The sequence below is a fragment of the Anas platyrhynchos genome, chromosome Z, assembly GCF_047663525.1.
Source record: "Anas platyrhynchos isolate ZD024472 breed Pekin duck chromosome Z, IASCAAS_PekinDuck_T2T, whole genome shotgun sequence".
Lineage (NCBI taxonomy): Eukaryota > Metazoa > Chordata > Aves > Anseriformes > Anatidae > Anas > Anas platyrhynchos.
Genome location: NC_092621.1, coordinates 9268099 through 9283647, shown reverse-complemented (window position 1 = coordinate 9283647; position 15549 = coordinate 9268099). Strand labels below are relative to the sequence as shown.

Below are 15549 nucleotides of genomic sequence, written 5' to 3'. Positions count from 1 at the left end.
GTGGCAGGGACATCTGCAGCCATCAGGAGCTCACCGTCCTGACCCTCCTGGGCAGAAGCAGAGAGCAATGCCGAGAGGTCTGCCAGCATTCGTGTTTCGTGCCCCACGAGGAGAGGCAGGATTAGGTCCAAAATACCCTCTGAAATATTTGCAAATCTGAAAGGTTTAGCAAGCCTCTTATCTGCAAAGTCACTCAAGCTTTTAAAGACAGAGATTGGCTTCCAGTCAATGATAAATGGGCGGCAAGTCTCTGGGAATTGCTCTATAAAGGCACGCACGTGGCAGTGCTAAACTGGTGTTTCTCTCCTAGCTGGGAAAAGAACGGGTATCAAGACGACAGACAGTTTTTCAGCATCTTATCCTGTAACATGCAACAGAAACATGGTCTTCAGGACTCCTCATACAAAACAGTTGTCCAGTAAAATGTGCTTATATAGGCAGGAAAGGGCATGCCGGCTTCCTGAGCAGCACAACGCATTAGCTAGTCTCCTGAAGGTCACCTCAAGTATTTCATATCTTGAAAGGTCAACAGCTTCAGTAATGGGGGAAGAGTCCTGGAGCCCTGGAGCATATGCCTGCCCTGCTTTCTCTGCACTGTGTGCACTTAGATGGCTTTTATCTAGAAGCTATCAATATTTACTAAGGGCAGCTATAACATCACCCTGCTCTTGCTGCATTAGTCATGAAGGACACAAACCACAAAAACATAATGGCAAATGGTCTTGTACTTAATGCACGTTCCTGAGTCACCTGCTGTAAAGCTCCTGGGATCCTCCGTCTCACACAAGGACATTTCATAGTGTCACAGAGTTACGAGACAATTCAGGTTGGAAGAGACCCCCAGAAGTCTCTAAGTCCAAATTCCTGCCCAAAGCAGGGTAAGCTCTGAGGTTAGGTGTGGCTGCTCAGGGCTCCACCTAGTCTGGTCTTGAAAACCACCATGGAGAGGTGGTACAACCTCTCTGAGTAAGATGTTGCACTACTTGATTGAATTCATGACGAAAAGGTTTTTTTCCTTCCATCCAGTCTGAAGGTTTCTTGTTTCAATTCATTTCAGCTGTTGTCACAGAATCACAGAGTTGTAGAATAGTTTGGGTTGGAAGGGACCTTAAAGACAATCTAATTCCACCTCCCCCCAGCCCAGGCTGCCCCCAGCCCCATCCAGCCTGGCCTTGAGCACTGCCAGGGATGGGGCAGCCACAGCTCCTCTGGGCAGCCTGGGACAGGGCCTCACCACCCTCACAGTGAAGAATTTCTTCCTAGTATCCAGCCTCAGGATGTGTCTCATTGTTCCTTCATGCATTGCTGTGAAGAGCCTGGCTCTAACTTCTTGATGACCTCCCTGTAGGCATTTTCAGGCTGCTGTTAGGTCCCTGCAAAGCCATCCTTTCTCCAGACCCCCCAGGCCCAGCTGGTCAGTGCCATTACAGTCACTGCACGGGGCAACTGTGGCCTCCAGCTCAGGACCCAGACATCTGGGAACACTTGTGACAGGGGTGTCTGGCTTATTTAACAGGCGTAACAATTCGTGTGTGAATTCAGCATAAGAAAACATCCACATTCCCAGAGTGAGCCAGACTTGAATGTTTGTAGCATTGCCCGTCTACAGCACAACCTTCCAACACCACGTCCTTTCTGAAGGAAAGTAAGCTAAAGAACCCTCAGAAAGAAATTTCAGGTTCGAGCTGATTCGAGCTTTTATGTTTCAATATTTATTTCTGCTTCAAGTGGAAGTTTGAGATAGGCTCAGAGCAAGCTCCCAAAGGTGAATCCTGCTGAATGCTGCAGGGATTGAATTGCTCCCCTACCCATTTCCCTGCCCTCTGTTCTTACAATAAACTGACCAATGTCCCCAGATCTTCTGCACCCTAAATGTAGGAGTTTGGCATCCAAATCCACCTCCACAGTCTTTTTTTATTTCCAAAGCAGGTCTCTCATTCCAGCTAGCCTTTTTCATTGTGTTAGGTTTCTACCACTTACAGTCTAAAGCCATGGAAATGAGGTGTTATCTAACCTCATTTATTTCAGTGCTAATCACATCAGCATCTGCACCCAGGTCCCTGCAGGAGACAGCCTGGAGGGACCACAGAGCTGCTGCCAGCCAACTGAGCTGCAGGACTCATGTTTAGAAATAACAGATCTCTCCACCTGTCTGCTTTAGGAAACACTACGGAGTCTTCAAGGAACATAAGTGTCATTTGAAATGCAATCACGGAGCAAAACTGCAGCAGACTTAGCAAACTGATTAAAACCAATGCCAAATGCTCACTAGCAACAGCTCTGAGTGCATCCAGCAGAGACCAGCTTCCGTAAAAGCAGTTGACTGTCCACTCCTTTTAAAGTCAAGCCATTTATTTAGCACCTAGCTATACAACTGGGAGCTTCTTTTCAGGCAGCGCTGGCACAGACATGCACGTCTCAGGGATCATTTTATTTTATTTCAATTTTCATTGCAAGTCATTTATGCTCGTTCTGAAATAAAATGGCCATCAGGCAGAGCAGGACACTAAGGAAATTACCCAGAACATGATGAAGAGGAACAGGAGCATTTAGTATCCACTGCATTGGCTGCAGAACGTGCACACTTGGGTTATTTATAAAGAGGTGGTGCTGTCTGAAAGAAATGCCCATCTGCCAGCTCACAGGTTTCATCATAATGCTCCTGATACTTAGAGCTTTTCTTAAATCCCCACCTCCTGGAGGCATGAAGACTGAGAGATTCTTAGACTGATTTCCAAGTCAGTCTTATCAACTGGGGGGACAAAACATACATAAATTTTGGACACAACAGCTTTGGTAAGGAAAGGCATTTTTCAAAATATTCCAGGTATCCCTTTAAGACCACAATAAGGGCCTGATTTTAAAACCACCTCCAGGCAACCTTCAAGTTTTGCAGGCATAATTACGTGTGGATGCAAAGCTCAAGGCTGTTTCTGAACAGGAGGCCTTTAATGTTTTATTTTCTGGCTGTATGTCCTGTAGTTTTCTGTATCCTGTTAATGTAGAATTTTTTTTTCCCAGCATTAATGGAGCCTGTCCTTTGCGAGGTGCTGACTTATTCCCAAGAAGTGAATTCTGCTACGAAGTGGTATATCTCCAGGAATGAAAAGGCCGTAAACAACTATATATTCCACTTCCACTGCAAATCTAAAAGGTTCTTTTTAAAATAGAAACTAAACCGTGTCTCAGAGTTACCCTGCTGCAATCAACGTGGTTAGTGGGTAGCACAGGGGACCAGCATTGCTATCAGCATCAGTCCTGGCCGATGCACTGCAGTGGGAAGGCAGCTCTTGCCTCGACCTTTCCTGCTAGACAGCACAATGCAGGGCTGACTGATGGTCACTCTTGAGAGTCTGGGATTACAGACATAAAGCAGACTTAGATCCTACTCAAGGTGTGTATCTTGGTTGTGGCGCTGCCAAATGAGCTTCTCTTCCGTCTAATCCATAGCCCCAAAAGAACTCCAGGCCCCTGGATGACGCAGCTAAGGTGACTCTGCAGCAACACAACTAGTCATGACAGCCGTGGCTAAGATGAGGGTTGGGATGGAAAGACCTCATTGCATAAATTCCTGTCAAGTCCATAGGAGCTTTTCTATGATGGGTAAAGCTCTGACAAAGAACCCAGCCCACATGAGTGGCAAGGAGCCTCCCTGGAGATGAGCTATTGCAGCAGAAACTTGAACGCATGAATAAGAAATCCAAGTATGCCCCATGTTAAACCTCTACCTGCTCGTGCTGGCCCGGATGTACCACTGCCCGCAGACATCTCTTCCTTGTCCCCACAGATAGATGCCAGGACACAAATGGACTACACAGAGCTAACCCAGCACTGCAGCACAGCTGTGAACTCCTGCCAGGTTTGGGAGCTCACACAACAGCTCACGTGGGGAACAAGTTGGAGCATGTGTCACACACACTTTAAGCCCTTCATTTGGTATATGGGCGAAGTGGGATGGACAGATTCACGAATAAAGGGCCCAATCTCAATCCTGCCTGCAGAGGGAAAAGCACCACCATTGCTTTATTTAGGCTGCAGCATCCTCAAGTTCCCAGGGAGGACAGATGCACCAGTAAAGATATTTCCATTGCATAGCTTGAGAAAGACAAATTCACAGCCTGAGCCACTGAATCTGTGAAATGAATTTTTTGCTACAACATAAAGGTTAAACTGCAATAAAGTTGCTAAGGCATCAATTCAGTGATACAGATATATAAAGGCCATCTTTTTGCTAGAGTAATTTGGCCAAACTGCACAGACTTTCCAATTTACACCAGCAAAACACGTAGCCCATGGTGACAGAGCAATGTGGTCTTACAGTACAAAACCACTGTTGACAGATAGCTACGTGTCCTGGCTACTTGCCAGGCCCGAATTAACCATCTGAGCTACTAGGATGGATGGCTAGGGGCAAAAATATAACTGCCATCATCTCAACATTAGGATTGTTCTAAGTACTTCATTACCAAGTCATTACTCTTGGAGACAGCCTGATACAAAGGGAAAATGCTGATTTCATTTTATTTAATGGGAACAAAGTTCTATTGGCTGACCCTGGGCATATTACTGTAATTGATTTTTTAGTATCAATATAAGAATATATTCACTTAATTCTATTGCTTCCCATTACCTTAGAGGCTTGGAACCAATGCCCAGGTGTCAGCTCATGCTGGGGGTGCCCTCCTCTGGAGAATCATCTCTCCATCCCCGAGGATGCACTCGTTAATGAGCTGTTTTTACATAGAGGGAGTTAAGTGTTTTTCTCTCAGCATGAACTAAGAGCTGCACACCTGCTTTGATGTGGTTGGCATGAGTAATTTGGGACTTGTGTGTGTTTGCAACACTCACCTCAATGAGGGGGAGTAGTATCAATAGTATCAAGAAAGCAATGCATACCCAGGGATATCCACACCAAGGGCAGGAAAGCATAGGAAAAAGCAGCCTGTGTCCCTGCCCCCTGTCCTGTTTTCCCTTCTGTCCTCTAGGTACCTCCATCGCTGGAGTATGAGGAGAAAACCAGGACTGCAGGGAGGCTTGGCTAGCTAATGCCAGAGGTTGTGTTTGGCCCCCAAGAAGGACCCACACCTAGGGCAGAATGCCCACATGCAGCTGCAAAGGGCTTGTCGAGGCTGCATCTGCTAAAAGTTCCCCAGTTTGTGGTTTAACATCAGCAATTGCATGGCAGGGATGCAGCTGAGAGATTTCTGGCCTTGTTGCTTTTACAATTGTGGTTGGCCTATGCGGAGGAGGAATACGAGATACAGCTGCCCAAGTTTTCTCAATTCTGTTGGACTCCTGCACCCTCTGAAATCAGGTTGGCCAAAAGAGGAATTGATAGCCCGGGGGCCTCAAGCTACTGAAGTGACCCTGCCCTCCCAAGCAGCCCAGGCAAACCTCAGACAAGTTGGCCCCAGTCACTGGGCTGGATTCCAGCTGGTGGCTGATGTGCTTGCCCAGGGTTGGGATGACCTGTCCCCTTGCTCAGCCCTGATCTCCCCTGACTTTCTCCCAGCTCAAATCAGAGCAGTTTTGCTCCCAGCCTCTCACCTTGCCATCAGTGGTGACTGCAGCAAAGACCGTGGAGGAGTAAGGGGACCAGGCAACGTCCCCTACAGCAGAATGCAGGTCATAAATAAACATCGGAGTCCTGCAAAGAGAGACCCAGACTCAATTAAACAGATGCCACTCTGGTAGTGAAACACTGAGCTATAAACATGCTGCAGCCTATATACAAGGCTAGCTGCAAAAGTGGGAGATGGAGTATTTCCCTATGCCAGATACCAGCTGGGGTCTGAGCCAAAGGCAAAGCAGAGCTGAGCATCAACCTAAATGGGCCTGGATTGGTCCCACTGCGCTGAGAAGACAAGTGGGATGTTTCTTTCTTTCTGAAAGCATTTTGAAAGCTTCCATTGCTTACAGTGAGATGTAGTCTCTTTGCTTAACAATCACAGAGGAAAAAGTGATTTTCCCTCTCTGGACTTCTGACACCACCATTGAATATTAGAGCAGTATTGGCAACACGAAATATTTGACTCTGACTGATGTACAACAAAATCAATTTATGATTGAAAGCAAACATTTCTCAACCACTAACCCTGAACTTCATTATGTATTTTTAAATGTTGCCATTTTCTGGGGCCTCTCTGGTTCTTCGGAGGCATCTGGCCCCTCAGGCCATATTCCAGCCCCTAACATTTCTCTAGATCATTGCTCCAGAAAAATAACCCTGCCACAGCAGGTTGTTGTCTGAAGACAGACAGGCCAGTCAGGCTCTGCTGGACTGCATTGCTTGGCAAATTTCTGGACCAGCTGATGCTAAACCTTATACATTATACTTCAGGAGCACAATTTGATTCCTCAGCCACAGAGAACAGAGAGAAGAGAGCAATATCAACACCTAGGAGGGAAACTGAGACTGCAGTGTGAGCAGAACCAACATGTGCAGCTGGATTGTTAGGCTACACCTCACCAGCCACGTCAGGACCCAGCAGGACCTACTTGATGGTGTGATCCCAGATCTTGACGGTCCAGTCAGAGCTGCATGAAATGAAGACTTTCAAGTGGTAGGGATTCCAGCTGACTGAATCCACGGCCATGTGATGGGCTTCAAAGACATCCAGAAACTGGCTCGAATAGCATTTTGAACACTGCAATGGAAAGAACTAGTCAGTTATCACAGCTAGACTTTCTTACAGAGTTTGAGTTCCTGGAGAAAGATGCATGCAAATACTTTTATGGCCTCCCAGTCTCTTCTGGGCTGGCTGGGAAGAGGCAGCTGGTACCCAGAGGTGCTATAGACACTAAATCATTTAGCACATGCTGTTTCACCCTACTTGCAGGCAATATTGAGCTCCTCTCTGCCAAACACAGAGATGAAAATTGGTTGGATTTACAGCTGGAGCCAGGCTGCAGAGCCCACTCTCCACTGGAGGAGCTCCATCGCCTCTTGCCAGCCTGAGCTCCTGCTGTGCCTCTGTAACAGGCTCTCAGAAAGGCAGGGTTAAACAACTCTCATGTTGCAGAGAGCACACAGCACAGTACATTTGGTCTGTTGCAACTGTAATTCAAACCTCTAATAATAACGCTCCCAGCACAAGAATGACCTACCAGACCCTTTGGCTCCAGGGGGGATTTTGGGAACACACCCAAATTCCCTTCCCTGCCGTCACCCCGTGACAGCCTGTGAGCAGCCTGCACCACACACCTCTGCCCCGGGGCTCTTGTGCCACTCGTCACTTCCCAGAGGGGTGTGAGAACCATGGGAGGGTGGCCAGCACTAAGCCATGTCCCCGGTGGGCAGGTGGGCTACCCCATACCCCAGCTGGTGTGTAAGTTCATGAAAGGGAGGAGAAATTGCGGTCTGCTTGTCTGCAGGATACAGGGCTCAACCCACATCCTGTCAGTTCTGCGTTCTCAGAAAAATTAGGTTATCCTCCCCAGCCTTCCTCCCATGGAGGGAACTGGGGGCTTCCTTCATTAGCCACAAGGATCCTCAGCTCATGAATGAAGTCCTCTTGGTTGTTTTCTCACATGCAAGCTGTACCTACACAGCAAGTTTCGGGTGGATTCAGGATTTTCCATCCGTCTGCCTTGGTGCCGTCACTACAAGGACTTCTCAGCACCTTTCCCTGCTCCCTCGTGAATGCAGCAAAACATCATCTGCCCATGCAGCAGGATTGCTGAAGTGTTACATGACTTTAATTCTTGCAAATGAAAGCTCTAACTAATCAGGAGGCTTAACTACTTATTACACATGACATTCACTGTCTGGGAACTCTGACCCCTTTTGTTCCCAATGTCCTTGTGTGCTAGGACAGGTACTGGATTAAGGGTGCTAAACTCTTCACACTGCAGCAGCTCTAGCATCCCCGGAGGGGGACTGTGGTAGGAAACAGAACCAAGAATGTGCCTCATGTCCCGCTGACATTTACTGACAGTGTCTGTGGCTTGCTAATAGTTTGCTGCATACCCTGTCTCTGAGCCACTGTGGCTGCGTGTAATTACGGTAGTGAAATCTCCTTTAATGGCATGTTCCATAACTTTACTTCATAATTCTTAATGTTCAGCCACCAGGAAAATTGGTACTTGGCTTGTTTTGAAAGTCACTTTGCTGGGAACAGACAGAATGGGTCACGAGTAATTCATCACAAGAGAGAGGCTGCTTTATTCGGCTGTCTTTCCGTGTAGGTGGATTGAAGGTCCCTAATACCTGATGACTTTGATCAGTAAGATCTTAACGAGATCTATCTACATTCAACAGATCTGTAGTGCTCAGAGGTCTGCTTTCAGAGCCCTGTTGGGGCTGAGCCTGTGATAGGGGCAGCTCTCTGGTCACTAGTAGAGGAGGCCTGTGACACTCGGGTGTGCTGACCCACCTTGCAAGTCTGGCTCAGAGCTGAGGTCCAAGCCTTGGCAGGAAAGGGACCCACAGTTTTCCCATGAAACGAGCAGCAAAAGGGCCCCTGTAGGGCCTGGATGGTGTCCCTTCTGAGAAACAGACCCTGTGTGCCTGTCTGAACCCTCAGCCATACGCTGTGCTCTGGCACTGCCTGCCAGTCCCGCGCCACATTCGTCCCATCCTTCAGTATTGTCCCTGCTGTGTGAGACTGGGCCGTGGTCTTCCCCAGATGTGTGTTGAAGGAAGACCACGAACTTGAGCAAAAGTTCAGAAAAAATTATGACTTTAACAAATAAAAGAGTTTCTGAGCTACCTAGAACTGCTGGCAAAGTCCTCTGCTACTATTCACTTTAAAAAGCATACAGTTATTAGACACATGTCAGGATGAAAACAAAACCACTGGAAAATGTGACGCCTAACTTCTGACAAGACAGCTTTGAAGAGCACGAGTAGATTCAAGGAGCAGGCATTTGTGCAGCCTGTCTGATCTTCTGCAGCACTGCTCAAATATGCTGAAAGTGTTTTTCTCCTATTTAAATGGTGGTAGGTGTGTGTGAATAGTAAATGGTGTTTTTATGATGGAACAGGAAAGCAAGAATGTGTCTGTGGCAATACATGAAACCAGTAACGAGATGACTGGTGACAGGGTTACAAAACAAATGGGAGGAATACTGAGAGGAAAGGACAACTCCAAGGACGCACAACTTATTCATAATATTCATTATTAGAACTTCAATTTATCCTAAATGTTAGTCTAACATAAAACTCATGTGCATTGATGGTGAACAGATGTTATTAGTGTCCTTATACTGTAGAGGGTTTCTTTAATTCCCTATCAGAAATACTGAGAGTCAAAGTAATATGCAGATCTAAAACAAATAATCTCTTTCAAAGGAATTTTGAGTCTGGCAGCAGAAAGAGTACTGCCCAACACCAGCACTGCCAGGCACACCAGGACACCCAGCTGTTCCTCAGAAACTGCCAACTCAAACGTGTCCCGTGGTGTCGTGGACTGCTGTTACAGCCACATCTGAAGCTGTTGGACTTTTGCTCAGTGTCCTCTTGTACAGATTTGTAAGAGAAGTGCTCAGATTTGCAGAAAGGCTTCCAAGAGGAAACGGGTGAATGTGAATGCACTAGGAGAAACAGCAGGAGAGGGTAAAAGAAAGAACCTATGTTAACTGATGGCAAATGCAGCCAGTCTAATGATAAGATAGCCAGACAGAACAAACTGAAGCCACAAAGATAGAGTGGCAAGAAGATGAGGAACAAAACTCAAGCCTTAAAATATCCAGATAAGGAAAACAACTTTACCTAAGATGGGGAAAGACAAGATACCAAGGAAAAAGCTCTCTCCATTCCTGAAGGGTAACTGGAAGTTGGAGCATGTCCAGAAACCAGTTTGTCATCATCAATTAAGGAAAACTCAAGAGATGTGATAAGAACTCAGCAGTCAGTGTCCTTTGTCCTCTGTAGAGATGCAAGAAATCCTGGCCTGACCACACAGGTACAAATGTCCTGGTGCTTGGTATGAGAGAATAAGTTAGAGTGAAACCAGCTTTGTTGAAAATAAGAATAATCTTTTATTTCTATATAGTCTTGCACTGAATTTTATGATATTAATTTGTTACACTCTCAAGCGAACTGCCTAAGACTGAAAAAAACCTCTCACATGAAAATGCACAAATATTACCACATTTTTTTCTGTTGTGCAGCTCTGCTGACTAAGAAGAAGTTCTGACCAAAGACCTGAAGTCACAATAAAGTTTTAATGTGAATCTCAGAGGCCATCCTTTTTTGTACCAAAGCTGAACAATTCCTAAACAGCAGATAAGATATGCAAAGAGGCAGTTTTGCATTACAGAACCACATTAATGCAGAAACAGTTTGTTCTCTATGTAAAAAGGGCAATAGATAGGTCTGTGTATAATTAAAATAATGATTTCTTGGCTTCAGAAACACTATTAACTAAGCCATTTAAAAAAAAATCACTGTAATCATTCTGCAGCTAAAGAATTAACATATTATAATGCTATTTGTGGGCATGCCCGGTCTTTGAAAAAATGCCTCTCTGAAATTCATTTTTCAATTTATTTAATAAATAATCTAAAATTCAGCCCATGTGGAGAGCAGTCCATGTGTGATCCCTGACTCATACAGCACGTAAGAAGTCTGTCCTTCTCACTCGACATGTAGTGACATGGGAGTGCAGCACCGAGACCCAGGCAGCTCACTGCCACCCGGCGCAGCCACTGAACCCAAAAGCTGCCCAAATGGCTGCAGGACTGTCAGTGCCCTCAGCGTCCAAGTGGGGCAAGGCTCTAATCCATGGTTAATTCCAGTAATGGATTCAAATGTGTGGTTTTCAGTAAAAATTGGGATGAAGGTGTGTAGTAGTCCTTAAGAAATGTCTGGAACAGCAGCAACTTGTTGATCCCAAAGCTTCTGAAACTGCTTGCAGCAAACTCCTGGAGGACACTGAGGGTCCAAGCATTTTTGCCCGTTTTTTGTGGGTACCGTGGAGGCCAGCTTGTCTAGGCACTGAAGATTTCTCATCCCTGTGTTACTCCATACAGTCTGATGGATTATTGCCTCTGCATTCCTATGGGAACACCTGAATTTGACAGGGCTGTGTTGCACACCAATGCAAGAGTGGTCCATGTTTCTCTAAAGCCCAGCAGTGCCACAAGAATGCTTTGTTGTTACCAGTAACCCTGAAATTGGCCTTCATACCAATAAAAGAAACAATCCTGTACAACAGTCTCTCTCTGCATTTGTTCACCCAAGAAGTGGTTAAAATGCCTGTGGGGCTTCGTGCTGGGATCACTCTTTGTGTTAAAACCCATCCTAGCTCCAGCTTCACTAAAGATCATCCACAGCTACAGTTCCATCAATGCAAACGCTCCCAAATTCTGTTCCTATTCAGTCATCCTGCAGGAAGGATTTCCTTTGCTGTGTAACTCAGGCAGGACACCAGTCTGAACACTTCTCTTGTAGGGTAACTGACAGTCCCACCTAACACTGACATCCACTGTTGTACTCGCTGACATCCATTGCTCCCCTAAGCACAGAGGAAGTTAAATCGTGGTTCAAACATGTGGTTCCTTACTACATTTTGATCAGGACTAGACACAGCAGTACTCGAACAACTTAGAGTACAATACCCAAGGTACCAACTACTGACTACTGCAGCTGATCAGACAAGTGAGAACATCTGCCCATAACTGAACAGATGCTTTCTATCCCGAGAGCATAAACAAAAAGCCATTGCACTTACTCCACTGTCCATCACCCATCAGCCCAGCACCCCCATTTCTCCCACTTTCTTTCTGCTCCTGTCTTGCCAAATGCAACTGAGCACTACTCAGAAATCCCCCCTAGATACTGCCTGGCAGAGGGACAAATTTCAGTCACCAACATCCCTCTGGAAGGGACACATATTTGTTAAGTCTGTCTTGATTAAGTATCTTGATTGATACTGATTTCAGAGTACTATTCCATTTGGGTTCTTTTTCTCTGTTTTGTTTCCACTTTGCATCAGGACATGGGAAGGAGCCTGCTGCATCTTCTAGGGATGCCTGGATAACTTTGCTCTGCAGGTCAGCCTCCTGCTGATGGTCCAACCCTAACACAGACGGGCTGTAGCTACGATGTTAACAAAGCTGAAAAGCCAGCTCAGATACGTGCTGGGCAAACAAAATTTATGTAAGTATTATTAGCAGTAAAATGCTTTATATTCAGGGTTAAATACAGCAGAGCTCAAAACTTCCTATTTTTAGCTTGTTTTCTTAAGAAAAAAACAATGTCTGTTTCCTGCTGTCTTCTTGTCTCTCCTCTCAAGCAACTTTTGACCTCACTTGCAATTTCAGCCAAAGTTGGCTGCATGGGGGACTTGGCAATATTAAGGTCTTACACATTTCATGAAAAGGGACAGCTGCAGAGTGCAAACATTTGGGCAATGCCCCTCACCATGGAAAGGCAATCAAAACTCAGGCCCTGTCCTCACCATGTGGCTGGAGCTGGCCGGCTAACAAATGCCAGCAGGAGCTTAGCACCATTAGAGGAGACAGTGAGAAACTGGATATAGGAGGGTGATGAGAAAGTGGGGCTGGGGGAAGGAGCTGGGATGTCACTGTGGAAGGGAAGGGCTGCAGGACACCAGCCCATGGGAAATCAGGGTTTCATTAGCCTCACTGCTCATAGGATAACAGGTCTAAAAAGGAAAAGAGAAGAGATTTTTTCTGCCATTTCCCTGTAGCCATAAGGACAGAGGATTGATGCCTTTTAACTTCTGCTCTGATCATAGTTAGCGCCTCACTTGCACAGCTGCAATCTGCAAAGCATTCTGGGATGCAGTTTGCATGAAAAACGTTTCTGCAAAATAATGTCTTAATTGGGTCTGCACAGAGAGCTCCCCGTGACCCTCTGGGGCTCTGTGCTGGTCTCTGGCTCACCACAGGGATCTGAGGGCAGGACCAGGCTCTGAAGTTGTACTTTTTGTTGCTGTCTGAGCAAACAGTTAAGATGATGAACCTGAAAGACAAGCAGGGGTCAGGGGATGTAAAACAAGGGACAAAGAAGCCATTCTTACCTTATAGATCTTTCCCTCTTCAGTACCAACGAGAAACAAATAGTCTATCTTTTTGTGAAAATCAAATGATGTCCCGCAGCCTGTTAACAGAAGAAAGGAGTCAGAGAGAATTGGTTCATCTGCCCAGCACACACTCCTTGTCTATACTACATGCACGTTGCCAATGTTTCCAGAAGTGATTTATTAGCCAAAAGCTCCCCAAAGAAATTAGAACCACCCCTTCCAAAAACCCTTCCCTAGTTGTGCCTTTCTCCAGCACTCACAATTTGAAAAGACAACACAAAGGGGAAGAGGAACTGGAAGAAGGGTGCACTGACTTGGAGGAAGCCTCATGGCAGCTCAGGAGCTGAATTCAGCTCTCCAAGATGTTGTCCTTACCCTACTCACTGGGCTGGGCTGCCTCTCAGCTGGCCCAAGAGATCACTTGCTGTTGAGATTTGATGCCTGCATAACAACAGCCACAGTATGTAATTTGCTTTCTAAAGCAACACGCACTCCAAGACTGCCACCGAGAGCCCTGGCTATACAAAACACAACCACTCCAGGAAGAACTGACACAGACCTATAATCAGCAGCGCCTGCCAGATGGCCTCTAAAGGCAATGGCACCCAAGGGAGCCTCCATCATTCTCTTTGGGGTCAGCCTCGGCCCCCACACAAATAAGAGAGTTGTTTAGAAAAACAAGACTCCTTTTTGAAAACATCTCCCAGTAGCTCCAGCTTCTGGTTCAAGCAGTCTGCTCTCATATATGGCTACAAGGATCCTGCTAGGTGCAGAAAGCTCATCAGCACTGCACTCTGTGCTCAGTCACTGCTATTATTCCCATTCTCAACCGTAGTCCTACCAAGCCGATTATGAAGTTTAACATCTGTCTTTGATTCCAAAAGTTACTAAGGCTTCCAAGACACCAGCTGCCCTGGACACAGCAGCATCCTCCAGTGCAACAGTGGGAGCAGTGAGTGTCAGTTAACAAAGTTTTGTTTTGGCAGATTGGCTGAAAAACGCAATTCACTCTGGTAAGAATTTAAAATGCCTGGTGCAAATATAAGAGTCATGAAGACCCAGCCTGCCTCCTATTATTTTCTGTTGGTTGGTTTTCACAAAAATGTAAATAGATTCCCATGCATTGAAGGGTCCAGAGAAGAAACGCCACATGATAACTCCTTTGCCCTCTTCATCCCTGGCTCAGAAGCCATTTAGCAGGCTCACTTCAGTAAAGGCAATAGCAAAGGATATGATTTGGGAACAAATCTTTCGTCAGGCACAGAAGGATTCTCTTGACTTCAAAAGCCTCAAATCAAGCAACATTGTGACCTGTATTTAAAACAGGCATCAGTCACAACAGGATGTGATTTCTTGAGATCTTCTGGCTTCTGCTCCCATGACAGATGCAACATCATCCAAAAAAGTAAACTTGAATGGTGGTGAAAGAAAATTTCAGAAGGGTCCAGAGCAGAAGGCAGGACGTCCGCTGACTGCCAGAGCAATTTCAATCTCCTGACCAGCAGGGACAACCACAGCAATCATCAGAAGACAAATCAGAACAAGCAGACAAGGCTCAGAAGCACATAGTTACAGAGAACTTTTTGCAAAGGCAGCTGAAAACAGCATTATGTCTTAAGCGATAACAAAATGTAGATCTCAAGAGAATTGTTAAGGTCATTTCAACCCTGTAATGCTGTCTGCATTTTTTAACATTTAAATAGATTGTTAAATATTCAAGGCAAGTCTCCAAAAAATCCATTTCCCAGTAACACTAACAAATAATCCTGAAGCCTCTGGGAGTTCTGCAGTGTACTGCTGGTCTTTAGATGGCCTCCTGGAATCTGTGTGGCAACGCAAAAACAAATTGTTCGGCAGTTACTAGCCTAGGAACACCCTTAAATGCAGAGCAAGTGCCTCCTCCAAACCCAGACCACAACTTCATAGGGAAAAGCAGGATGATTAGGGGATTCCTCAAGGCTCCCCGTGTAGTTTGGGACTTTCAGAGGGGACTCACCCAATCCTGTCTCAAGCACAGGACAGCCAGGATGAGGGGATTCAGCCTAGAAGGACTGTACTGTTCCCACTTTGTACTGGGGGAGCCTAACATGCAAATAGGGAGCTCAGAATGGATGTTGTGCTTTTAGAAAGCCAAAGCCAAAGGAGGCACATCCCACTGTAGGCTGGGTGAGCTGTGCACCCGGAAGAGGGCAAAGGTTGCTTTTCATTTTGATTTGGCCAGCTCACATCAATATCTGGTAGGAAGAACAAAACCAGCTTAGGTTTGACAAATACAGGTAATGCCCACACCTTGTTTGCACTGGGATGTCAGGGCAAAGTGAACATTTTTGGAATTAATGTTCATCTTTTTCTGCAAGCAAAGACAAGCAGCAAACCTTGACTCAATTAGTGGCCATTGCTTCCAGGCAGACTTTGCCCTACCACACGTTCAAAGCCAGGAGGAGTAACCCTTCCTCAGTCCCTTTCCATCTCAACATCCCACTCCCAATTTAATTCCTCTGAATGACTGATTAGAGGCTTTGTGTCAGTAATTAATCAGCATGGCAAGGACTTGGGC

General features: G+C 46.0%; 1 protein-coding gene across 3 annotated transcripts in view; it reads right to left on the bottom strand.

Annotated features, from left to right (window-relative positions):
* The window catches only part of DNAI1 (dynein axonemal intermediate chain 1), a 137060-nt gene that overhangs the window by 33600 nt on the left and 87911 nt on the right, over positions 1-15549 (bottom strand). For all 3 annotated transcript variants that reach the window (XM_038170634.2, XM_072031379.1, XM_072031378.1), the window contains exons 16-18: positions 12990-13069; positions 6499-6647; positions 5548-5647 (exon numbers count right to left, since the gene is read on the bottom strand). In XM_038170634.2, coding sequence (XP_038026562.1) covers positions 5548-5647; positions 6499-6647; positions 12990-13069 — 329 coding nt within the window. The remainder of the gene's footprint in view (positions 1-5547; positions 5648-6498; positions 6648-12989; positions 13070-15549) is intronic.